Source organism: Silurus meridionalis, chromosome 12 (assembly GCF_014805685.1).
Source record: "Silurus meridionalis isolate SWU-2019-XX chromosome 12, ASM1480568v1, whole genome shotgun sequence".
Lineage (NCBI taxonomy): Eukaryota > Metazoa > Chordata > Actinopteri > Siluriformes > Siluridae > Silurus > Silurus meridionalis.
Window position 1 is genome coordinate 11,030,500 of NC_060895.1, and position 26,628 is coordinate 11,057,127.

The 26,628-nt window shown below is 41.4% G+C and overlaps 1 protein-coding gene across 3 annotated transcripts in view; it reads left to right on the plus strand.

Moving 5' to 3' along the window:
* Window positions 1-4,838: 4,838 nt before the first annotated feature.
* myo18ab (myosin XVIIIAb) overlaps window positions 4,839-26,628 on the plus strand; it is a 90,470-nt gene continuing 68,680 nt past the window's right edge. For all 3 annotated transcript variants that reach the window (XM_046863608.1, XM_046863609.1, XM_046863615.1), the window contains exons 1-2: window positions 4,839-4,979; window positions 8,330-9,451. In XM_046863608.1, the coding sequence (XP_046719564.1) occupies window positions 8,453-9,451 (999 nt within the window). In that variant the 5' untranslated portion in view covers window positions 4,839-4,979; window positions 8,330-8,452. The remainder of the gene's footprint in view (window positions 4,980-8,329; window positions 9,452-26,628) is intronic.

Sequence of the window (26,628 nt, forward strand, 5' to 3'; positions counted from 1 at the left end):
TTACAATAGAATATCTTTATTGCCAATGAAATTAGTTTTGTTATTCATGTGGACAGAAAATATGTATGTCACAAAATAATAGAACACTGAATATGGTAATGTACAATATACAGTTGTATGCGTAAGCTATTATGGCAGCGTGGATTACTAATGAGTATCATATTATAGTGACTAAACTGATAACTAAACCCATAATATAGACACCCAAACTAGGGCCCGAGGGAAAAGTTGACCTGTGTTGACCTCTGATTTGACCAGCCCTGCCATATGTGAGATGTGAGAAATCTGGAAAATTCCATTGCCACAGATCTTATATACATAACATGGACATCAAAATATTTCTTTGTGCCGAAATAAGTATATCATCAATATTGTCACTTAATAAAAAAAAACAGTGACTGACGCAGCTTCGTAAATTGCAGGTGTGCGGTGTTTTTAGTGATGTAGTCAGGTGTGCGGTGTTATTTAGTGATGTAGTCAGGTGTGCGGTGTTATTTGGTGATGTAGTCAGGTGTGCGGTGTTCTTTATTGATGTAGTCAGGTGTGCGGTGTTCTTTAGTGATGTAGTCAGGTGTGCGGTGTTCTTTAGTGATGTAGTCAGGTGTGCGGTGTTATTTAGTGATGTAGTCAGGTGTGCGGTGTTCTTTAGTGATGTAGTCAGGTGTGCGGTGTTATTTAGTGATGTAGTCAGGTGTGCGGTGTTCTTTAGTGATGTAGTCAGGTGTGCGGTGTTCTTTATTGATGTAGTCAGGTGTGCGGTGTTATTTAGTGATGTAGTCAGGTGTGCGGTGTTATTTGGTGATGTAGTCAGGTGCGGTGTTATTAAGTGATGTAGTCAGGTGTGTGGTGTTCTTTAGTGATGTAGTCAGATGTGCGGTGTTATTTATTGATGTAGTCAGGTGTGCGGTGTTATTTAGTGATGTAGTCAGGTGTGCGGTGTTCTTTATTGATGTAGTCAGGTGTGCGGTGTTATTTAGTGATGTAGTCAGGTGTGCAGTGTTATTTAGTGATGAAGTCAGGTGTGCAGTAGTATGTGGTTGATATAGAATAAGTAATAGAATACAATAGAATAGAATAGTTTGCATTGCACACCCAATATACCTCTGCAGGACTTTACACATGCATTTGCACACTTTTGTTCTTCCATTTGCACCATAAATTGATTATAACTTTTACATTTGTCATGTATTTTATTTTCTTTATTTTTGAAATTTATGTCAGGCTTTTTGGAAGAATCACAGAATAAGAATTGTATTGTATGCTGTAACAGATTGTTTCTTGTACATTTCAAAATAAGGTCTTGATTCTGAGTCTTAGAATAGTGTCAGGTAGGAATGTGCATCTCTATAACTGAGGCTGATGCAATTCGCATCTCGATGCATAGCCAATGATTCGATACATTAAAGATACAAATGAAGCGTGTATGATTTACCCCATCATGAAGCAGTGACAGCCAATTTCAATTTGATTCTACACAATGCAATAAAAAGTGACTTCTGACTTCTAATGCAATTTCACAAACAGGCCTTTGTAGTGCAGAAAAAGAAAAATTAGGCAGAGTCTTGTGACAAAAATTACATGAACATTATAGCCATAATATATCTTAGTACTTTCGACATTTGTACATTTGTACATAAGTACATTTGAAGGCAAATTCTTTTGTACTTTTACTCAACTAATAATTTTACATGAATACTGTATATGTTAAAAATAACCGATCGCAATACAAGTAGCAACTATCCGATGAACACTTTTTTTAAAAACGCTGCATCACTTTTATGCCGATGCATGCAAATGTGAATCTTACCATCCCTAGTTTAGGAGTGTGTAAAAGAGCAGTACTAAAAGTGAGATTTAGAGTATTATATTACAATTACACATATTGTATGATTTCATTATTAATGTAACTATTGAGAGGAGAAAGGTAGATATGTTGCGTGTTCAGGAGACCAAGTGGAAAGTGGTATGGCCAGGAACATTGTAGGTGGAGGTTTATTGTTTACTGTTCTATTATGGTGTGGATGGAAAGAGAAATGGTGTAGGGGTGATCCTGAAGGAAGAGTACAGTAAGAGTGTAGTGGAGGTGAAGAGAGTTTCTGATAGGGTGATAAACGTGAAGCTGGAAGTTGAAGGGATGATGATAAATGTCATCAGTGCTTATGCTTCACAAGTTGGCTGTGAAATGGAGGAGAAGAAAACATTCTGGAGTGAATTAGATGAAGTGGTAGAAGGTGTACCTAGGAATGAAAGATTGGTGATTGGGGCAGACTTTAATGGGCATGTAGGTAAAGGGAACAGAGGTGATGAGGAGGTTATGGGTAGGTATGGCCTAAAGAAGAGGAATGTGGAAGGGCAGATATTGGTAGATTTTGCTAAAAAGATGGGAAATGGCAGTGATGAATACGTATTTTAAGAAGAAGGAAGATCATAGGGTGAAGTATAATGTATGTTCTATGTAGGAGATGCAACCTGAAGGAGATTGGAGACTGTAAGGTTTTGGCAGGGGACAGTGTAGCTAGACAGCATCGGATGGTGGTCTGTAGAATGGTTTTGGAGGCGAAGAAGAAGAGGAGGATATTAAGGACTGACAGAAGAATAAGATGGTAGTGTGAGGTTCAGGGAAGAGGTCAGACAGAGGCTCGGTGGTGGTGAAGTGGTGCTACTCTGGGAAACTTCTGCAGGAGTGATGAGGAAGGCAGCTAAAAAAGTACTTGATGTGACATCTGGAAATAGAAAGGAAGACAAAGAGACGTGGTGGTGGAATAAGGAGCAGGAGAGCATAAGGAGAAAGAGGTTAACAAAACAGAAGTGGGATCCACAGGGTGATGAGAAAAGTAGGCAGGAGATGCGGCAGCAGGTGAAGAGGGATGTGGCAAAAGCCAAGGAAAAGGCATATGAGGAGCTGTATGAGAGGTTGGACAGTAAGGAAGGAGAAAAGGATTTGTACCGATTGGCCGGGCAGAGGCACCGAGCTGGGAAGGATGTGCTGCAAGTTAGTGCAATTAAGGATGGAGATGGAAATGTGTTGACTAGTTAGGAAAGTGTGTTTAGAAGGTGAAGGGAGTATTTTGAGCAGCTGATGAATGAGGAAAATCAGAGAGAGAGAAGGTTGGATGGTGTGGAGATTGTGAAGCAGGAAGTGGATAGGATTAGTAAGGAGGAAGTGAGAGCAGCGATTAAGAGGATGAAGAGTGAAAGTCGATTGGACCAGATGGCATACCTGTAGAAGCATGGAGATGTTTAGGAGAGATGGCAGTGGAGTTTTTAACCAGATTGTTTAACAAGATTCTGTTAGGTGAGAGGATGCCTGAGGAATGGAGAAGGAGTGTGCTGGTACCGATCCTTAAGCATAAGGGAGATGTGCAGACCTGCAGTAACTAGAGAGGAATAAAGTTGATCACTCACACCATGAAGTTATGGGAAAGAGTAGTGGAAGCCAGGAGAGAAGAGGTGACCATCTGTGAGCAACAGTATGGTTTCATGCCGAGGAAGAGCACCACAGATGCCTTATTTGCTTTGAGGATGTTGATGGAGAAGCATAGGACAGAAGGAATTGCATTGTGTATTTGTGGATTTGGAGAAAGCGTACGACAGGGTGTCAAGAGAGGAGTTGTGGTATTGTATGGGGAAGTCAGGTGTGTCAGAAAAGTATGTAAGGGTGGTGCAGACATGTATCAGGACAGTCTGACAGCAGTGAAGTGTGCAGTAGGAACGACAAACTGGTTCAAGGTGAAGGTTTGATTGCATCAAGGATCGGCCCTGAGCCCTTTCCTGTTTGCAGTGGTAATGGACAGGTTGACGGACGAGGTCAGACAGGAGTCTCCCTGGACTATGATGTTTGCAGATGATATTGTGATTTGTGGTGAGAGTAGGGAGCAGGCTGAGTAGAGCTTGGAGAGGTGGAGGTACAGGCTGGAGAGAAGGGGAATGAAAGTCAGTAGGAGTAAGACAGAGTACATGTGCGTAAATGAGAGGGAGGACAGTGGAATGGTGCGGTTGCAGGGAGAAGAGGTGGAGAAGGTAGAGGAGTTCAGGTACCTGGGATCAACAGTGCAAAGTAATGGAGAGTGTGTTAGAGAAGTGAAGAAAAGAGTGCAGGCAGGGTGGGGTGGGTGGAGAAGAGTGACAGGAGTGATTTGTGATAGAAGGGTATCTGCAAGAATGAAATGGAAAGTTTATAGGACTGTGGTGAGACCTGCGATGTTGTATGGATTAGCGACAGTGGCATTGAGTAAAAGACAGGAGGTGGCGCTGGAGGTAGCAGAGCTGAAGATGTTAAGGTTTTCGTTGGGAGTGACGAGGATGGACAAGATTAGAAATGAGTTTATTAGAAGGACAGCGCATGTTGGATGTTTTGGAGATAAGGTGAGGAAGGCGAGATTGAGATGGTTTGGACATGTGCAGAGGAGGGACATGAGTTATATGGGTAGAAGAATGCTGAGGATGGAGCCACCAGGAAGGAGGAAAAGAGGAAGGCCAAGGAGGAGGTTCATGTATGTGGTGAGGGAAGACATGCAGGTGGTTGGTGTAAAAGAGGCAGATGTAGAGGACAGGGTGGTATGGAGACGGATGATCCGCTGTGGCGACCCCTAATGGGAGCAGCCAAAAGAAGAAGAAGATATCTAATAAACATGTAATGACCATAAGGCAGAATTAGTGCGTGCTTCATTAGTGGTTGTTATTTTTTAAAATATGTTGAAAACAACTCAATAAAATGGAAATAAACAAAAAATTGCAATGTTTAATTATTTTTGTAGGGACTTTTCCTACCCCCATTTATTGCAATCTATGATTCCACCAGCAGGTGTCGCCACACAGCAGCGCCATTGTAGGACCACTCCGAGCCCCTCCGCCTTTATCTTATCCACACAACAACCGCCGTTTTCCAATGCAGTGCTGCGCCCTTCTGCGGATACACACACACACACAAACACACACACATACTCCTGGTCTCCGTACACACCGCTCCACGGATAACGGTGAGTCTAAATGTCCAGTTAATGGGAAAACTCGCTGTGTTTGGGACAGATCTCGGGGTATAGTGATGGGTTTCTGGGCTGGACAGATGGATATTGTTGGGGGGTGAAGGAAAGGAAAGGAGTCTTAGTCACCGCTGTTGTTAGCCTGTTAGCTAACTGTAAAATAAGATAAATGAAATATACATGCTTTTGTTTTTATAATTCTTACATTATCCGTGTGTGTACAGGCGTTACATAATAACACAGGGAAGGGAAAAGTGTGGCGGCGGCGTTTTCACTGCGGCTCTTGTTAGCCGAGGAGCTACTAACATACATGACTTAGCTTTAATTAACTTCATTCTCCCAAAGCTCTCACACTGTAGCACTTTATATATTATATATCTGCTCAAATAGCTGATATTGTTTATAAGCTCTTTTTGGATATCATTTGCTCCCAAAGTCTAGTGTTGGTCCGTGAGCTGTCATTCAGACTGACTTGAGTTACACAGTAATTATGTGTGAGGAAAAGATACGAGATGCACTGGAGTGCAGGTTAGGTGTTAGATGGTGTGTGTGTGTTGGTGTGGTGTGTGTGTTGGTGTGGTGTGTGTGTTGGGGTGGTGTGTGTTGGGGTGGTGTGGTGTGTGTGGTGTGGTTTGGTGTGGTGGGGTGGTCAGGCCTGTGAAGACGTGTGTGTTGTAGCAAGATGAGGCATGCCGTCAGTAAAGATGCTGAAGTGTAAAGTAATTATTCGTTTTCACAATTTAGGGTTTTCTAGAGTACAATTACATGGAGATTATTATATACATTCATTCAAATTACATGTATTTATTTGTAAAATCTATAATAATAATATCCATCTGGATAATAGAACAGGGTTGCCAGATCTGTCACTAGTGAGCTCTCTGTCTACAACTACCTCCCTGACCCAGGAACACGTCAGAGTCATGGTACCCCGCTTTTTACTTTGCGTAACCCATTTCCTAAATCACCCACAATCTCGTTTGCTGATTGAGGTCCAGCACTGGCTTTATTTCTGCCTAAACAGAGCGATCTAAAGATGCTCACTCACCTTCTCATCGGTACAGTCTGCTCAGAACGATAAAGTATAAAACCTCTGAATGCACCATCATGCTTGCGGTTCTTTGTCAGTTCTCGGAGGTTTCGTCGCTTAATACGTTGTAGTGCTGCGTCAGATTCCTGACTCGAATCAGATCTTTGCTTGTTCGCTGCATCTCCACTGGATCTTCTGTTAATGTGACATTGAAATGGTTGAGTAAGAACGTAAATGCAAAAAAAAAAAAAAAAGGAGCTACTGGCAAAACCTGACTGTTATTTGAGATAATTGTAATGTTTTCTGTTGTTGAACGTTGTGACTGCACAAGCAATGTCCTCCTGCGATATCAGCAAAACAGACATGAACTAACATCTTTAATTCATTAGAATTCTCTAATGAAGCAGTTTTCTATTGTTCTTCAGGTTGGAAAAAGGGGGGGGGGTTAAAATGAGGGAAACTGGTTTCGTTGGTGACAAAGTCTTTTTGCTGGCATCTTTAAACATGCCAGCAAAAAGCATTAACATACAGTATATATAAACATATGCTACATATTTATGTGCACTTGTCTATTTGCACAATTGCTACTATTTGCACTTCTGGTAGATGCCAAACTGCATTTCATTGCTGTGTACCTGTACTATGCAATGACAATAAAGGTCTGTCCTCAGTGTCAATCTGAATAAGGAAATTTCACTCTGTAGGGTTCAGTGGGTTTGTAGAAATATTCGATAAGGATGAGACTTAACTCAGTTATACACCTGAACTGAACTCGGTTATACACCTGTAGGAGATTTGGAATTGACGTTTTTGAAACTCCTCTCTACACAATCAAAGCACTTATTATTTAGAGGTATAACTTTAGGAATAATAGTTTATAGCAGTCCGGTACTATTCCTGAGGTTTGTAGATTCATTAAAAACGCATTGAAACCAATACAGTGACTTGTGATGGACTAACACTTAGTACTATGCTGTTCTCAGGTTGCGTGCATATGACATGCATTTACTGTAAAATCAAATACCCCATTTTTGTTGTTTGCATCATCAATTCCTATTGTTAATCTAATGTATGTAATAAATCATTCTGAGGGGATACTGTCACAAAATCTGGCAACCGGGTCATTTACTGGACTACAGCGTTATAGGTTGAGCTTGTGTATCGTGGTGAACTGAATTTCAGACTGGTCAGAGTTTTAAAAAGTTAGATATTTCTAACACAAGCACAAGAGCCGACAGCAGAAATGCCCGTATTGTTGGTCTATGGTTTAACAGTAGACGCACAGGAGCAGCACTTTTTATAAAAATGGCCTCATGTTTGCGTTTGTACTGGAATGACTTCCTGTCTTTGGAGGAGGAATTTTTTCCCCCCTTGTTAATAGGCCTTGTTTGGCTATTGGGGTCTCCTGCTGATGGGAAAGTAAAAATGTAAAAGCTGCTATTTAAAGCCCTGTGGATTTCATAAGTCCACCTTAAGCTATTAGACTCGTACTCCTGATGTTATTATTAGCCTCTTAATACTGTTGTTATAGATGCAGTATGTTTATTACATTAAGCTCATGGAGTGAACGTTTCAGTCGGCGTGATGGATTTGTGTCTTATTCCGAGGTAATTATTTGGAGTTTCACACTCGCCGTTGATTTATAGTCAAACATTTGCATGGAACATGTGGAGCATTCACAGCTGCACTTCCCAAACGCATCTCTGTGTCTTGGGTCATTGAAAGTTCACACGTTTTGAAAAGCGATCGTGGCGACTAGAACAGAAGCCGCGCGTGTTTGTTAGTTTCTTCCCGGTCGTTATGTTATCGGAAGCATAATCTTATTGTTCGGTTTTACTGTTGTGTTGAACCATAGCTGATATTCGATCTGCTCACGATGTGCGGTCTGATTGGCATGCTACAGCCCGAGTCCTCACTGTATGTGAAACCCAAACCGTACAGGTAATGAAACGCTGGATCATCAAACGGAGGGAATCATAGTGTGCGCTAATCACCATGAAATATTATTAGGCACACTTATGTGGATACTGAGGAGATAATATCAGATATTGTATTTTTTGTGCTGTTATCTTTTTCCATTACACCATACACACTTTGTTACAGGCTATTGACTGTTATTGTTGTTACCCACAGACACGTGACTTTCGGGGGGGGGGAACCAAACCAAAACAAAAAAAAAAACTAAACAAAGAGTTTGTTAAAAACTTCCCACTGAACTTATACTCTGCCCTGAAGTTCATCAGTATTATAAAGCCTCTTTTTATTTAATTTCATTTTTTCTCTTCATGATCAATTATTGAGTTTTTGTGTTTTTCAGGCTACATGATTTAAAGGCATTCTGGACTCACATTAGCCACCCTGCCTCTGCATGGAAAAAGGCTCACGTTTGAAGATATAAGGGGGCCACTGGAGTGGGACTTGCTGTCGTAAGAGCCGAATCATGTTCAACCTGATCAAAAAGGACAAAGAGAAGGATGCGGGGCGGAAGAAGGACAAGAAAGACAAGCGCGAGCGGATGTCTGCCGCGGAGCTGCGCAGCCTCGACGAGATGAGTATGAGAAGGGGCTTCTTCAACCTGAACCGCAGCTCAAAGCGGGACTCGCGCAACAAGCTGGAAATCTCCAACCCCATTCCCATCAAGGTGGCCAGCAGCATGGAGCTCACGCTCAATGACATTGAGTCTGACGGGTTCAGTAACCGCAGCAGCGTGGTGCTCGACTTGGAGCAGCTCAGTGCTGCCAGCTCAAGCGACGATTTGAAGGGAGACTACGGCAGTTCCGTGCGGGAGCGGGCGGCCAAGTTCGGCCCACTGGCATCGCACAGCTCTCAGATGAGCCAAATCATGAAGCGATTCTCGTTCTCGCAGCGGAGCAAAGAGGAGAGCACTTCAGAAGGTTCCACTCCATCTGGCCAGAACTCGGCCGCACCGTCTCCTCAGGTCGAGAACAAGCTGATGGACCCTGAGCGTAAACAGAGCCTTCAGCAGCAGACGGCAGCTGACGGGAAGAAAGTTCGCATCCCAGAGATGGTGGAGAAGACCTTCCCAGCTAGTCTACGGCTTCCGGCGGTGGTCCCTCCGCCAACACCTGAGATCCGTGAGCTGGAGCTGCAGCGCCGCAACACGGGCGACTTTGGCTTTTCCCTGCGTCGCACCACAATGCTGGACCGGGCGGCTGACGGGAGCGTGTATCGGAGAGTGGTGCATTTTGCCGAGCCTGGTGCTGGGACTAAGGACCTGGCGCTGGGGCTGGTGCCTGGAGACCGACTGGTGGAGATTAACGGCCGAAACGTGGAGAGCAAGAGCAGGGACGAAATTGTGGAGATGATCAGGCAGTCGGGGGATTCTGTACGGCTGAAGGTGCAGCCCATTCTGGAGCTGAGCGAACTGAGCCGCTGTTGGCTCAGGAACACAGACGGGTTACGCCGTGACGCCTTAGATGTAAGCCCTTTGTTTTCTCTCTCTCTCTCCCTCTCTCTTTCTCTTTACCTTCTTGCTGTAATTAACTAATAACCAGAAAATCTCTTCCAGGTTGGTTTTATATCAAGTATTCTTCTCTAACCAGTATTGTATTTGCATACATTTCTTTTCAGGCTGAATGATTATTCTGCAGGACGCTGTTCCTCAGTCTAATGAGTGTTTTCTTTACAGGCCAAGTTCGCATTGCAGTAGGAGTAAAAGCTTAGGTTTAAAATTTAATTTCCTTTCTCACCATTTCTTTCCTTAAACTCTCAGATTAATTAATTGGTGTGTTTCGGGAGGTTTATTCCTCTGGTGTAACAGTCACTCCACATCTAAAGGCATCCAGAATAGAAAACAACGTTGCTTTTTTTGTGTGTAAAATGTGTGTGTCTGAGGATGGGAGTGGGTAATACCATGATAAAGTGGATTTTACCACAAGTCATGAGTTCATGAGTTTTTCTGCTCGTTTAAGGCGTGTTATCCAAAGTAAGAAAAGGATATGTTCTATAGTTTTCATTTATACAGTAGGCATAGATGATGGATCTAATAAAAATCCTTTCACAGTACATTTTGTCACAGTACAATATAAACAGTTAAACAATAGAATTAACGATAGCTCTGTATATTTATTAGTCTTTAGATTTATAAAATAAATCGATATTAAAAATCATTCATTCAGTGATGGAATAGTTTCTACTGGATTCTGATCAGTGTCACAGTGGATCCAACTGCGTCATGACTACCCCAGGAAAACTGGGCCAGGAGACAGGAATACACCCTGGATGAGACTCCAGCCAATAACTAGGTTACAGTATCCCATTTTTATACAGCAAGAACTAGAGAAGTCTGTCAGTGTTATACAATCGAAGGCCACTTTAATAGGAACGCCTGAATACCAGTTTGTTTATGCAATATGGGACCGGGTGTTGTTTTTCTCCATTGTTTTACCGTCCAGTTTTAGGGAGCCTCAGCCCACCTGCCCCTGTCTCGTCCTGTTCTTAGTTGACAGGAGTGTGTTTTGAAATGCTTTACTGCTCATTTCGGTTGTAAAGACTGGTTATTTGGGATACTTTAGAATTCCTGTGAGTTGGGATTGGCGCTATATGGGTATGAATGAGGATACCGGTATTGTGCTGTGCCATGATATGGATTTTGCTATACCCTTACAAATGACAAATTCTGGAATTGTGATTTTGCATTGATATCGTTTTGTTTAATTTTGCTACGCTTTAAACCTTTTAACACTAATAATGATGATACAGAGTCGAGACTCAACGTTTAACTTTTTTGTCCTTAACTGTGTCTAACGCCAGGCACTAGTAAAACACAGATAGCGTTATAACAGTCCAGATTAACAGAGCACCAACCACTTACTCAAACACTGGCTAAAATATTTACACTGGAGATCTCGTATCGGATCAGAGTTTGAATCAACTTTCTAAAAGATTCTTTCTCCATACTTTGAATGGAACCACGTCCTTCGGTAGGTGATGTGCTGTAACACTTATCTTTTCTTTTTATTCGAGAAAGAAAATATTAGGAAAATACAACGAAATCTGTTACGCTGCTTTGTTCTAGTTATTTAAGTTTAAAATACATTTTAATAGACCAGAGTTAATTTACAAGGCAACATATGTAATTTTCCTTTTTTTTTTTTTTTTTTTTTTTTTTTTTTTTTTTTTTTACTCGTATCACAATATAATATCGATGTCGTCTGGACAGTGGGGAATATTGTGTTTTGAATTTTGGGTCGTATTGACCAAACCAGTCTGATTTCCAACAACCCATAAGTGATTTGTTTAAAAATTTTTTTTTAAACCCATTCTAGCACAAATTGTCACCAAAAATAACCCCATTCTCATATGAACATAAAGCACTTGTGCATGATTGTATGCAGTGAGCTGCTGTAATGTGATTGGCTGATTTGACGATAGCGTGAACAAATAGAGGTTTAGATGTTCCTATTAAACTGACCAATGAAATGTAATTTGGCCAGTGTAATTTCACTGAAATATTTTCTGAGATGTGATTCGACATTATTATATTCGCTACACTACATGTAACGCAGCTCTAGTCTAATATCCTAACAGGACTAGTTATATAAAAGCCCAATTGTTTAAACCTTTATTTATGTATGCAGTTTTTAAGAATCAAATACTGCTGTGCACAGTTTTTATATTTACATGTAGCTATGTTGTATCACTCTCTTTTTGTCTTTGTGTGGATTGTGAAACAAGCACACACGGGGCAGCTGCACAAACTGAGTGCATCCCGAGACTGCTGACAGCCCAGACAGAAAGACGTCACTCCCCCTCATAATGTGCGGGTGACAGTAAATAAGATTAATATCCCTGTGTGAGGAAAGCAGCCTCCACTGTGTGCGTGATTCATGTGAACTTGAGACTGTAAGGAAGCAGCAGGGAGCATCGTGAACCTCGGAGCGTGAAAGACACAATCCGCTCCGAGCTGCTTTATGTCTGTGATTGTATCGTATATGTGTCCCTGGATGTTTTTGCAAGCGTGTGATGTATTTACCGCTAAGTGACGCATCACTCTCACGGGCTCGCTGTATAACGAGGGTCGAGGTTCGTGTAGACGCCGCATCTGAGAATCAGTGAAATTCCTGGAAAACTCTGACTTGTGAACATGGTGTTCACACAACCCTGTATGTGTAGATATGGGATCTTTTGGAGGCTTGATATAGAAACTGGAGAATGTGATTTTAAAACCCAGTGGACAAACAGTAACTGAGAATGTGCTTTTCTAGCAAAAAAAACAAACAAAAAAACATGAGCACTAGCTACCCCTTTCATACCAGAGCTGCTCCATTGTTCTATTTTGGGTTTAACCAACAAACAAAGAGGCACTTGACTCGACAGCTTTAAGCCTTTTCGACATGTTTCTGCTCATTAGTGTGGTGGGAGAGTTGACAGTCTTATGCCCTATGATACTGATGGGACTTAAAAAAAAATACAACATTATTACACTGGTGAACACTTTCTTTTTTACACATTTCTAAAGCAAATCCCATATTTTGTCACAGTTCTCACCGAAACTCTTTCTCCTTTAGTTCATTCTTTTCTTCTTACTATTTTTTTTTATTTCACGAGCTTTGCCCACTTGGCTCAGGTGTCTTTCATAGACAAACTGCAACGATGCACCATATTGTACAGTGACCATATTCATACATTTGTCATGCTCCATGGCTGTTGTTCCCATGAGTTTAGAAAGAAGAGACTGTAGGTTTTTAGACCTCACCCAGTGGGTTTCCTGAATATACTCAACATGTTATTATGTGAAGGAATAGATCAGGATCAAAAACAGGAACTATAACGGATCACAAACAGGAGGTGTGTGTGTGTGTGTGTGTGTGTGTGTGTGCTGTTGATGCAGGGCTGCCGTGAGCCTGTCGGAAGGCCGTGTTTGCCTGCGTGACACAGAGAGCACGTGTGTGATTTGAGGCCCTCATTAAGCAGTGGGAGATATTTTCAGCTCCTTTTATCCAGGAAGACAAATACCAAGGTTCTAAATTAAGAAAAGGAGAAGCTGAAGCACTTTAATCTATCGCCCTATTCAGACACTGGACAAATAGGAGACACTGGCACTGGATTGTAACTTTTAATAGGGGCTTATATTATTACTCAGTTTCTCCATCCAGGCTGGTTTCTCTTCCTCTGACTGATTTACACTCTAATTTATTAGGAGTTCAATTAGACAGCAGCAATCATTACGCCTACTTAAAATACTGTTTTTCTTCATTTTCATGATGTCTTAAGGAGAGTAAAGGTCTCTCATTTCAGGACTTCAGGAATCCTTCCCCAACAGCCAGCAGGAAGTGAGTGCTGGATTAATTGTTCTCTGGAATACGGACGACTTGGAAATGTGTGTGGGGGTGAGATTTAAGGGTTTGGACGCACTATTTCTGGTACTTGAGAGCAAATTGTGGAAGAGCGATCGCTGTTGGCAGGAAGCAGCGTTTAGGAATCTCCCTCCAAAGAATAGCCGAGGAATGCCTCAGAGGAGGAGGGAGTTAGGAACAGGCCGTAGGTCACTCTCCTTCTCGCTTCATTCTTTCACTCTTTCACGGATGTCACCAGGATGTCCTGTGAGTAATTTCAGGAAGTCTGAAGTTCCCAAAGATCAAGTATATTTGCATTTCTTTTTTCCCCCCAAATTGCTGTTGATGGCATCCTACTCATGAACCAGCCTCCAAAGCGAAACTGTAGCATGTGCTTTTGGCAGCACTAAAAGAAATTAATTGTTGTGTATAATTTCCCTGCTAAGCATTTACCCAATGATTGTATTAATCATAAAGTTGATGCTTTGTTGCATTCTTGCTGGTTTGTCCAACTCCTGGATCGAGTGGCTCAGATTTATTGTGTATACTTGCAACATGATGCACAACATGCTGTTGGGCTTCTCCGGCTCCATGTAAACACGTTCCATCTTACCCGCTGTGACGCTGACTACAAGAAGCTGCCCACAGATGTGTGCCAGATGCAGACATGCTTCCCAATTCAGTTTTCAGGTACAGGGGCTCGTGTTTAGCTCTAAAGGCTGAGCGGTCTTTTATGAAAGGTGAAACCGTGACCCACATTTTTACAGAACACTTTTGAAGCGCTTTTTCGGAAACGGTGTCGGTGTTCCGATTATGAACAGGAAGTAGCGACTGTATTCCGGTGTGTGATAAAGTATCAGCTTTGCATGGAGGTGCTTTTTACAGAACCCAGAGCTTTTTGAGCTAAATTTAATTCTGTGTCAAGTTGTATTTTTATATTGGCCTTTGGTGGGGAGTGTTGTGATGTAATTTGAACTGATTATAAAGGAACAGGTTCAGCGCGGCAATCTTCCACATCGGAAGCCAAGATACTTATAAAAGCAGACAAGCGTTTAGGACATAGGTCCCTGGTGGTCTGCTAATTAATGTTAAATCGCAAATCATTTTTTTGTTAAAAAGAATAAATAAACATCAAAGATAAAATCTTCAATTGAAAAAATGTTATTATTTCATTAAAGTTCTTTCATTTGTATCAGGGGGTCCCTGCTCTATGTCTATGCCTAAGAGTTCCTTGACTTGAAAATCAAAGACCCCTGGTTTAGGGCACAATACATTTTGTCTGTTTCAAAGTGCCCTCAATTAAATATGTGCAGGTACTGTGTCTTAATGCGAGGTGGCATTAGAATGTTTCGAGACTAGTTTTGTAACACGCCAACAGATGGCAGCACAAGGCTGCACGCACAGTCAAAGGGAGCACCGACCTTCATAAGTCAGTGTGCCAAAAGACATTGTCCTGTGCACTTAGGGAGCAATGCAACTGATGCTATCCTGACCACGTGCGTTAAAACGTCTGCTGTTTGGATCACATTCGCACCCTCAGTTTCTCGCCGGACACAACGTGATCTCGCTTCCACACCGCCCTGCTTACTGGCTTCCATCTGTGACATGTTATGAGATTTATTTTTCTCTTTTGTCCAGTGCAAATTTGGATGCCTTTCTTTTTTTCTCCCGTCAGACCCTTTCTCTCTCCTCGCATTCTTTATTGCTTCTAAGCGGTGTTGGAGCAGAATTAGCCAAATTTGAATTAAGCCAAGTTTTTATCTTTGCATCTGTTTGTAAAACTTTCTGTCACAGAAATGTCAAGGCCAGGCTCTGCTCTGGTGGAATCCAGTTACATCCAGAGTGAATCACTGTGTGTTTGACAAGTACTTCACAGTACTCAGGGTTGTTCTCGGTTACCACGTCTGGCCCATTACACAGATTAACTGTGTCAGAATCAAACGTCACCTTCTTCTCTTTTGCACAGGCTAGCAGTCATATTGTTAGTGCTGTATATCATGTGGTGTGAATTTGCATTCTCGCACACACACACACACACACACACACACACACACACACACACACACACACACACACGTCACTAGCCCTAAACCTTCCTCCTGCACACAGTTACTGTTGTTGTGTTTGGCCCAGTCAGTATAATTTTACTTCCCAAGAGCGAGAGCTCCATTCAGGAAGTCTCCTTATTCAATTGGCTTTCATTTGATCAAATCTGTCTCTGAACTGTTTTCTGAACTTCAACAAACCTTTTTCTGAGCTTAACAAAAAAATCTTTTCTCTCCTTTTTCTCTTTGCCTGGTCTCAGAAGGTTGTGCTAATCCTGCCAGAAACTTTGAGCAATCATGTGCTTCGACAGAAGGTCAGACCAAACCCACCTGCAGAAAAATAACCCACCACTGCAGATCATTAGGCCCATATCTCCTGTCCAGGATGCCCTCACAGACAATGTGGTTATTCTTTGTGATATGCAATGTCCTTGTGCATTCTAGAACCAAGCACAAAAAAGTATTAATGTAGTCACATCAACTACAGAATTCCTTATTCTTTGATAAAAGACAGACATGTGGTACAGTGATTAATATTTCCTGGTTATATATTTACTCTTGATTCTATTGTAATGGTACACCGGCCTCATGCGTCAATGTCCAGGGTCCACTTTGGCGCAGTGGTGATTTTTTTCGGGGGGGAAGAATAAAGGCTTTGCTGGGTGTGCCAGCTTAGAGTGTGATATGAAGGAAGTAATGGAGCATGCTCAGGAAGTCCTGCATGGCAATCAGATAAAAGCAATTGCTTGTGCTGTACTTGCCACTTGAACTGATTTACACTGGCATTTATGCGAGACTCTGATGGAGCTTTTTTTTTTTTGGCTAGTTAATGCAATTCTCTGTGATAGAATTATTAATAATAGTCTAAAATTTAAACATCAAAATAAATAAATAAATTAAATTAAAAATAAATAAAAAATTTAATTAAATTTGCTGTTTTAGGTCTTAAATCATTTAAACGGGTCTTAATTTTTCGATGTCCATGTAACGCAACCTCTGATGCTCATCGAAATGCTCCTGCAGCACTTTAGAATGTTTTTGTTTTAGTTTCTGTGGTTTTGTAGTTTTCTTTCTTTCGTGGGTCCAAATATAATTTGCTGTATTACGCCTACAAATGGCACCGACATGCAACAGCCAATCGGATTCCTGTTACTGGCGCGAATCTCGTATCTGTTTGTGGCACAACACGAGAATTTTTTGAAAGATTACATTTTTCAGCTATGGGGAAATGCAAATTTAGCTAAACTTTGCTTTAAAAAAAGATTTAGGGCTTGTGTGTCTTTGATGTTGTGATATAGGTCTTAAATATCATTCAAAAGGTCTAAAAAAAAGTCTCAAATATGAAGTTGTGAAACCTGCAGAAACTCTGTAAAGGTCTACAGAGACACTTTAAAGGTTTCTCCAGTGTGGCAAACTGAATAATGCTTGATTTACTTTTGTTCATGTGTCCTGTTTTCAGGTCTTCTTCTGGGCATGTGTCCCTGAGTGGTATTAGGTCTTTGTGTGTTTATGATTAATCTTAATATGCTGTTTAGTTCTGTGGCTGATGGGGGAAACATTTTCTCCCTTAACTTCTATTCTGGCATTTGTGGAATTTGCTTTGGAACAAACATGACACTTCCTGACCGGGACTTTGGAGAAAGAAGTGCAGAGGTGGAGTTTAGACACAAGTGAGAGCAAAGTTTGAAACAGAACAACAAATTATATTTATGTCTCTGCTTAATCGCTTTTTTAGACTGTAATAACACATTTTATCGCTTCATTCTTTAGATGATATGTGATTTGAGGAGCGTATTGATCACTGAAAGATGCAGTGAATGGTTTATGATGTTTATACCTACTGTCTTTTCTGCTCTACATTTCAGAACTGTACTAAATGATCTTCACTACCCTTTATCTAGAGCTTCTTGTCTATCGAGACATAGTGGAGAACCCATGTTTGTGCACTACCAAAACGTCTACTTATTCTGTGAATTCTTTCTTGGTAGTGAAGCACTTTAACACCTGTTTTCTCAGTCATCCACGGCCCCAATTAGTCAGGAAGTCTCCAGTGGGGAAAAAACCGAGGCTGACGAGAATAGAGATGGCTAGAAGTCTGTTAGTGTTGCGGCGCTTCCCGTCAGGAAGACACTTTCATCAAAGGCAAATCGCTCGGCTCTCCGTGAAGGCCTGCTGCGCTAGACCCTGCCCATCCGGGACCTGTGTCCTTTTCCGTCATTATGTCTCAGACATCCCCCTTTTGTCAGTTGGAATTTTGTCAGTCTGCACGTCATTCTTAAAACGAAAAGGACAAAAACCTTCTATTAAACATGCACTTAGGAGCAATAAAGGTCATGGTCAAGTGGCAGTGGCTGACCACCAGTGCTCTCCAGAGCAGAGAAAGACCCTTCTGTTTGCCTGTTTCCCTCTGGGCCTCTTCCTCTACCCACTCAAATACCCACAGCTTTTGGCCCAGATTGATCCATGTTTGTTTGTTGACTGGACTTGGTACAGAGCATGCTGCTGTTCTGGATTTTCCTACTAAAGCTGTGGGGTCAAGAATGTGAGGATCAACATGTATTCCACTAATACAACCTTTATTCAGTTGCTTCTTTCTGAAACTGTTGAATTTTATTGTTGGCTGATTATGAAAAAAAAACAGTAGAGGGCTTTGTGGTGTAACAGTAATCTGCACATAGCATTTACTTTTTAGATTTTTACATAAATTTCAGAAAATGATCGATAGTCATTCTGTTTAAATGGTACAGTAGGTGCATCCCAACTAAATAATTCCTCCTCGATTAATCTACCTGAGCGTGTGAATATCTATAGACGTTTCCCATCCAGGGTTTTCACGGGGTCTTAAAAAGGCTTTTAAAAGTCTTAAATTCGCTGTTCTAGGTTTTAAATCATTAAACAGATCGTAATGTTTAATTTGGAATGTTTTTGTTTGTTTCTGTAGTTTTTTTTCGCTGGTTCAAATATAATTCGCTGTATTTCCATTACAAATGAGACCATCATGCAACAGCCAATCGGCTTCCTGTTATTGGCGCACATCTCTCCGGGATCGTACCAGAGACGTGAATACGGATTTTATTTTTCAGCTATAATTCAGCAATACTTGGCTTAAAATACGTCCGGCTGCTAATATAATATTTCATTCGTAATAATCTTACAAAGGTTTTCAAAAGCTTTAAATTTGATTTTGTGAAACCTGCAGGAATTCTGCTATCTTTGAGGATGTACCACTATCAGGTACAAGGGAATCACGGAGCATTAAGGAGGCTTCCAGAGAGATGATGTCCAGGTGATACCTACAGATATCTTATTATTTTGGTGTGTAATGTAAGTTGTAAATGGTCCACCCTCCCAAAACAACTCAGTAGATACAGAATACAGATACAATGACCAGAACTACAAAATAAATTGATTTGCATGAACAGTGGGCACAAATAAAATGCTTCAAAAGGTCAAGAATTTTGTAAAACCAGCACGTGACTGCCATGTGCACGTGCAATAATGATCCAGGATAATTCAGTGTGTAAACATGTTATTGAGTCTCTTTAAGTGATGTGTCAGCAAGACCGTAATACTTTCAGTTTTTTTTGGGGGTCGTTATTTTCCTTTTCTTGCATCTTTTCTCAGCTTTGTCAGAGGTGCTAAAAAGCAAGAAAGGACAGTACAGGAAATGTGGAGGCGCAGTTAAACGAACGAGAAGCCTCCAGTATTTTACTCATTCAGTGCTTTTCCTATACATGCCAATTCCTGTCCATGACATCATGGTGCAATCTGTTTAATGGCTGTTGAAATTGTATTTCTTCCTGGTAAAGTAGTGTCACTTGTTACGCAGTTCACCCGCCTAGAAACAGGAGAAGTGCGTAGTGAGATGAGGGAAAGGAATTCTCTTTGTCGCCAGACTTTTTTTTTCTTTTTACTTCTCTTCCCCATGCAGTCCAGTATGGTTGTGGTTTGTGTAGAAATACCACTGATTCCTGTTGGCTCAGAGTTTATTGGCTACAAGCTTCTAAAGCGTGTGCTTGTACACTTGGCCGTGTGGACTGAACCTAAACATCCCGGTGAGCGCCTGCCTTCGAACGACTCCTCAAAATGACTTATCTGTGTTTTTCCTAATTGTAATACTGACTGGATATCACATGCTGAAGTCAAAGAAACAAGTGTCACTGCCCTGCATGTCTGCACAAGCGTTTTCCCTTAAGCTCTATTTTATTCCAGCAGAAAGAATAATGGCATTCTGTGTATATGCCAGCCCATCAATTACCTTAAACAGCTTTTGGTTTATCTGGCAGACGTTCTATTATGCCTCAGATAGATATCAAGCCCGGGCTCAACATCTGTTTATGGACGGAGTCGGATTATGCGTCTCTGGCATGTGATATGGCATTACGCTAAGTGCACCGGAGCGCTCGAGTTAGTCCCGTATGCATTTTAATGCATTTATATAAGGCTTACAAACCCACTGTGTACACTGTCCTGGATTTTTCATGCTTACACGTGCAGCGAGATCCTGTACGACGGGTCTATGCAGAGTGATTACACAGTGTAAATAAGTCCCTGATTGATAAAGAGGAACAATTCTGTGAATTCATAACAGCAAGTGATCTATATGAAAGACCGATATTTATAACATCAGGTGGCCTTTATTACACTGAATTGAATAATACATTATCTTCTGATGCTCACCACATCCATAAACCTCCTCCATGGCTCCATCCTCAGCATTCTCCTACCGATATACCCATGTCCCTCCTCTGCACATGTCCATCTCAATCTCCTCCCTTATCCTGTCTCAGAAACGTCCTACATGCACTGTTCCTCTAATAAACAAATTTCTAATCCTGTCCATCGTTATCACTCCCAATGAAAACTTTAACATCTTCAGCTCTGCTACCTCCAGCTCCATCTCCTGTATATGAGGAAGTGGTTGCTCAGTGGTTAAGGTGTTGGGTTACTGACCGAAGGTCGGGGTCAGCCATGATACGGCACCCCTGGAGCACAGAGAGTTAAATGCCTTGCTCAAGGGCCCAAGAGTGGCAGTTTGGCGATACCGGGGCTTGAACCCCCGACCTTCCGATCAGTAACCCAACACCTTAACCACTGAGCAACCACTCCCCCATATACAGGAGATGGAGCTGGAGCTAGCAGAGAAAGATATGTGAAGAAAGACTTTCACTGTGCTGTAATGTGTATGTGACTTTCCCTTTCACTCTTAGAAAGATCCATCTCTATCACAAATCACTCCTGTCACTCTTCTCCGCCCACTCCACCCTGCCTGCACTCTTTTCTTCACTTCTCTAACACACTTTCCATTACTTTGCACTGACTACTGATTTCGCAAAATGTATTTGAGTCAAAAGTGAGATATTTGACTTAGAAATGTAGTGAAGTCAAAGTAAAAGTCTTCCCAAATGGAAACACTTCAATAAAGTGCAGATACCTGGAAAAGCTTCTTAATTAGCTAATTACAGTAAAACATTACATTTACTTCCTTACTGTACTGGTATGTACTGGCATTACAAATATGACCTTAAACCACTATTAATGTTTTTCGAATGCCTAGAAGAAACTTTCTGTGCTGAAAAGTACGAGTTTTTAAGGCATAGTTAGGGTGTTTTAAATGCCTGGTTAACTAGAACAGATCGGTGATCTGGCAATGAAACAGGAGACTCGTGACTGCGGAGGTCACGCACCAACATGTTCAGATTTGCCACAGACAACACGCTTCAAACTTGTAGCACAACCTGAGCTTCATGGGTTCCCTGAACTGCTGCACATTTTCCACATTCTGGTGTTGGAACTTGACCCGGTGACAAGCTCTGTATACATGAAACCAGCAGCACCGCATGCCAGTATTGAAAACATGCTATTAAATCATGAGAAGGGGAGACACAGAATCAAGGAAAATAGTGTGCTGCAACGGTGTGGTCTGAGGTCTGGATAGAGTGAGTGAGTGCAGATAGGGTGCAGAAGAAATCATACTCCCTTTTACCTCCTTCATCCCACACACACACACATCAGGTCTTCAGTGGTGTTCTGCCTCACCAGTATGAACTCAATTCCTTGTGAGCCAGTTATTGCCATGCCTTTTTTCCCTGGTGGTTCCTTGTGGCTTAACCACAGAACCATAGAGAATCTCCTACACTTTGACTGTCATTAGCAGCTCTGGTCAGGATGGTGCGATCATCTAAACAGATGTGGATTGTATTTAATTAGGCCTCAGTGTTTAACTATCTATAACTAACATTTTATCATGAAATGCTCGTGTCCTTCATGTAGAACCCGAGACACTGCAGATCTCCCAGAGTGCAGCCAAACACATGACTGTTAATTATTTAAATAGAGGCTCAGTGCATAATAAAGTAGGCTACAGAGACTAGGAAAAGGAAAGCGAAGAATCGTTGACCTGTTGCCGGTTTTGATCGATCCAGGATGGCTGCTTCAGCACTTATTCTCCTGTTCTTACCCAGTTAATAACAGGCTGCTGTGAGAAACAAGTCACACAGCCATACCAGCTTTCTCTCTCAGCAAATACATGGCACAGCGTGGTGCTAAAAGATGGTGTGTGTGTGTGTGTTTACACCCAGTGTGTTGGCTGCTTAGGAGCAAAATGTGACGTTCCATTCATGTTTCAGGACCATTTTAAAAGCTTATTTGTAAAATGAATAAAAAAAATTATAATGGATGGATTGATTTTGAAAATGATCCCAATTATATTCCTCAGTCACAAAATTTACCTCCTTCCATCAAGAAGGAGATACAGGAACATACACATCAGAACCAGCAGGTTCAGGGCCGGCATTTTTCTATCCGCCATCACCCTACTGAACTCCACACAACACTGCTAGGAAACTGATGGTTCACTCATACTTTACTGAGTCTACTGCAGTAACCATGCAGTTTAGCTCTACTCTGTACATTCTATATCATCCTGGACAATTATTCTATATAGAATAGTGTTATTCTATTCACTGATCCTGTTTATAATACATACTATATTCTTGCTTATCTCCATAACTAGATATCTTCTGTATATACACGGTGTATAACTTTTGTACAGTTGTACATACAATGTACACATCCCGTATTGTATTTTTATATCCCACATTTTCTACACATACTGTGCCTTACACACATCCTGCACTAATATCATTTCTCATATATGTTCATATACCGTATTTTCCGGACTATAAGCTGTTACTTTTTTCCCACTCTTTGAACCACGCGGCTTAAACAACGAAGCGGCTAATATATGTATTTTTCCTGGGTTTTTTCCAGTTTCACAAACTTCAAGCCAAAAAACTGAGCCCCATAACATTAGACCAATGAAATTGCCGAACGGGTTCAGGTGAACCAATGAAACTCTTTATATTAAATCAGATGCGCTCCCAATGAATCGGGTCGCACCACATCATAAATATGGATGAGGTTCCTCTGACGTTTGATCTGCCGCTCACTCGGACTGTCAACAGGAAATGCGAATCATTCAACACGCTAAAAACAACCGGGTATGAAAAAACGCACTTCACCTGTGTTCTGAGCTGCATGGCATCGGGAGAAAAGATTCACCGATGGTGATTTTTAAACGCACGACGATGCTAAAAGATAAACTGTAGAGAAATAGTTGTGAATGGATGGAGGAAGACAGTGAACAATGACTTTCTTGGTAGGCTACTGTTTAGATACAAGCCGTGTAACAGACACTGTCTTTCGTTAAAGCCTGTGTAAAGTTCATTAGTTTCAATGTAGACACCTGCGGCTTATAGACAGGTGTGGCGTATTTATGTTCAAAATAAAATCTTTGTCAAATTCAGTGGGTGCGGCTTATATATGGGTGTGTTTAATAGTCCGGAAATTACGGTATATGTTTATATTTATTCTTAGTGTATTTGCTCACCAGCTCCTGCACATTTTTTGACTGCTCAAAGACTTTATTTGTTGGACTTACTCAACCGCTCATGCACACCGTTTTGCTTCCATAGCCTTTATATTTATTTTCTGTTCATTTATTCTTGCATTTATTACATGCTTTACATATATTTGCATATTTATCTACACTTGTAAATTTGGCCAATTGCTATTATTTGCACTGTAGATGCTAAACTGCATTTTGTTGCTGTGTACCTGTACTATGCAATGATATAAGATATAATATCTATCCATCCATCCCTACAGTGTCTGTCTGTCTGTCTGTCTGTCTGTCTTTACAGTATCAATCCATCCATTCATCTGTCTGTACAGTATCAGTCCGTCTAGCAAACTCTATGAAGATATGATTTACATTGGTTGTAGTGGAAGATCTCCTGCTATAGAGCTCTGACCTCAACCCTGTTGAACACCATTTGGGATATGGCATGCATTCTGAGATGCGTGCATTCTTAGATGCTTTTCATCTTACCATCTTGCAAAGCGCGTTTATTTGACGTCCTTTTAGATGTAATTTGTTTGTCGATTCTCCTCTGAGCTCCTTGTTGTTTGACCTTTTTCTTTATTTTTTTTTGCTGAACCATTCACAGTGAAAATCCCAAGAGATCAGCAGATTTCGAAAATATTCCGAGAAGCCCATCTGGCACCAGCAACCATGCCCTAGTCACAGAGATGACTTTTTTCCCATTCTGATGTTTGATGTGAACATCAAGCTGTTGATCTGCCTGATTCTGTACAGTGACTGGGTATTACATGAATGAGCGTGGGTAGAAATCTTCTTAATAAAGTGACTGCTGAGGGTAATAAATGTATTTGGTAAGGTTTTAGTGGCTTAAAATTGACACAGAATACACAAATAGAGGCATTGTAGCTTAAAGGTCCACATGCTGGTTCTGTCAGCTTTTGGATTTAAACATCTTCAGATCTGCCTACACAGGATTTAGGTTTTTGTAGTCAGCGTTTTGAATGTATCCGTATTGACACAGTGCAGCCATGAGGACTGTGCGATTCCGCATGCCTGACAGAGGCATCCTGGGAGCGACTCTTTATAACGCAGTCTGGTTGGACAGCCACTCCACTGCAAATCGAAACACTTGTCATTAACTCTACAGACACAGGAAAGAGGTTTTCCTATAAACAAAGTGTAGTGAAGCAGTGGAGGACACACAGTGCTCATGAACATTATCATTATCCACCACCTCAGAATCCTAACACGGGCGACGGTGTGTTTTCTTTGGAGGGACTTCCTGGCAAATGTGATGTTTTCAATGTCATGCTCAAGGCTGTAAATCGCTCCGAGTTCAGCTTCCTATTATATTGTCTGTGGTTCAACTCTGGCTTCACAACACCGCTCCTTATTGTAAGTGGATCTTCTTTCGTGTGTCAACATGATGTGCTGGGGACGAAGTATAACCTTTTTTACTTTTTCCTGATTTAGAGTTTTTCAGCAGTAAATAATGTAGAAGTAGTAAATTATAGAAGTAGAAAAGCTGATGTTTAAATTGTACCTTTACAATATGGACAGCATGTTCTGGATATAACTCAGTGTGCTCCTATGGACAAAGGCAAATAAAGAATACCTCAGTGTTTGAGTGCCAGCAGCAGATTTCAGGATGCCTCGTGATACGCTGACCGCACCGGATCCAACTAACCGATACGTGTTCGCCTCAAGGCAGAAGTAGGGCGATCAGTTTATTACCACCGGGATGCATGTGAAGGACAGAGCACACTTTTACACAACGCTAGCGATGAGAGGGCCCCGGCATTGACTAGTTTATAGTGTTCCCAGTTTAAACCCTGCTGATTCAGCCAAGCCGGCTTGCTGCTGAGTGATGGAGAACAGTCGGGCATGTTTGTGGATGAGTGAGCGGTTATACTAAACAAAGCTATAGCGAGGCTCTGTGCCATTACAGCACCAGAGAACGGCACATGCTCTATAAATAAATCAGAAATAAAAAGCTCCCGCTGAGCGAGAAGCAGCTTCTATCATACTGCAGACTTTGAGGAGGGCATCCCCGTAAATTCTGAGGAAGGTCACCGTTCAAGCATATTTCATAAGTTTTAGATAATGAGGTGCTTTAAACGCTGAGCTCAGGAGAGATGCAATAGATTGATTCTCGACTTTGTGGTGCTTTTCTGTGTCTGTTTGTTTTTATGTGACCGTAGACATGTCCTGAAGATAATTTATAAAGTGTGAGACTGTATAATGTTTAGATCTGCTTTACCGAATTGTCCTGGGAAACAAACGGAAATTACAAAGTAGGTACCGTTGAACAAAATGTACACGTTGTTGCTGACCATTGCGTTATACGAATCATTTAGCCTGAGTGATGATTTTTAAATTTTTATTATGTGATTCTCTGGTGTGCCGTCTTGTTCAGCTAATAACGGAACTGATTGGAAACTTTCTTAAAAGCTTCCATTCAGCTGCAAATAAGCATTACAGTAAAAGTACATGCAGGACACGCTGAGCCTCACATGCCTCGCAAATAATTTATTACTAGCGTGTTTGGCCTGCCAGTAATGGAACGGCTTTACATGCACTTCCCACACACTGAAGCCGGCTTACTGTAAAACCGAAATGTCAAATAATTTATACCAGACAGGTTAATATCTCCTTAAAGTATACTTTTGGCTCTGTATAACCAAACACACATATACAAGTAAGAATGGTGTGCAGAGCAGTCTCTTTCCCCCTCACCCTAACATTAGGACCTGTTCCAGCTCTTAGTTTAAGCAGGTATAAACTGTCGAGGGTGCATTTTTGTGCGAGTGTGTGTCTGTGTTAGAGATTGACCTGTAGTGTGTTTAGTCTTGATGTGAAACCTGAGCTGTGTGGATGTCGAGGATGCAGTGTGTCTGCACTGTCTCTGACCAAAAGAACTGTCCTGCTGTGAACAGTGGCAGCCAGTGGCAGCTCAGAGGCCTAATATTTCAGCACCAGCAAAATTGCCTCAGATGCTGATTGTTTTGGTGCAATAGTCTCATGGTGCTCAATAAGTGCTAATAATTGAAGCTGCTGTGGGTAAATTTGCTTATTCACTAATGATACTTATAAACAATTGGCCTGGATTATTCTTCATCATTACAATTTTTAAAAAAATCATCCAAACAAAGCTTTTACACTGAAATTCACATCTTCAGACCTGATAATGTGATGCCACATCTGTGTGAGAAGCTCATGTGGATTTGATTCAGTGATTGATTTACCCTGATCAGTGTGGGTCACTCACTCGGTGCTGGCTAAAATCGCTTTTTTTGTGTGTTTTTAGCCTGTAATTTTATACTACCGTAGACTGAGCTTTTGCAGCAGCTCTACACGCTTTGGTGTCAACTTTTGGGGAAAGTCATAA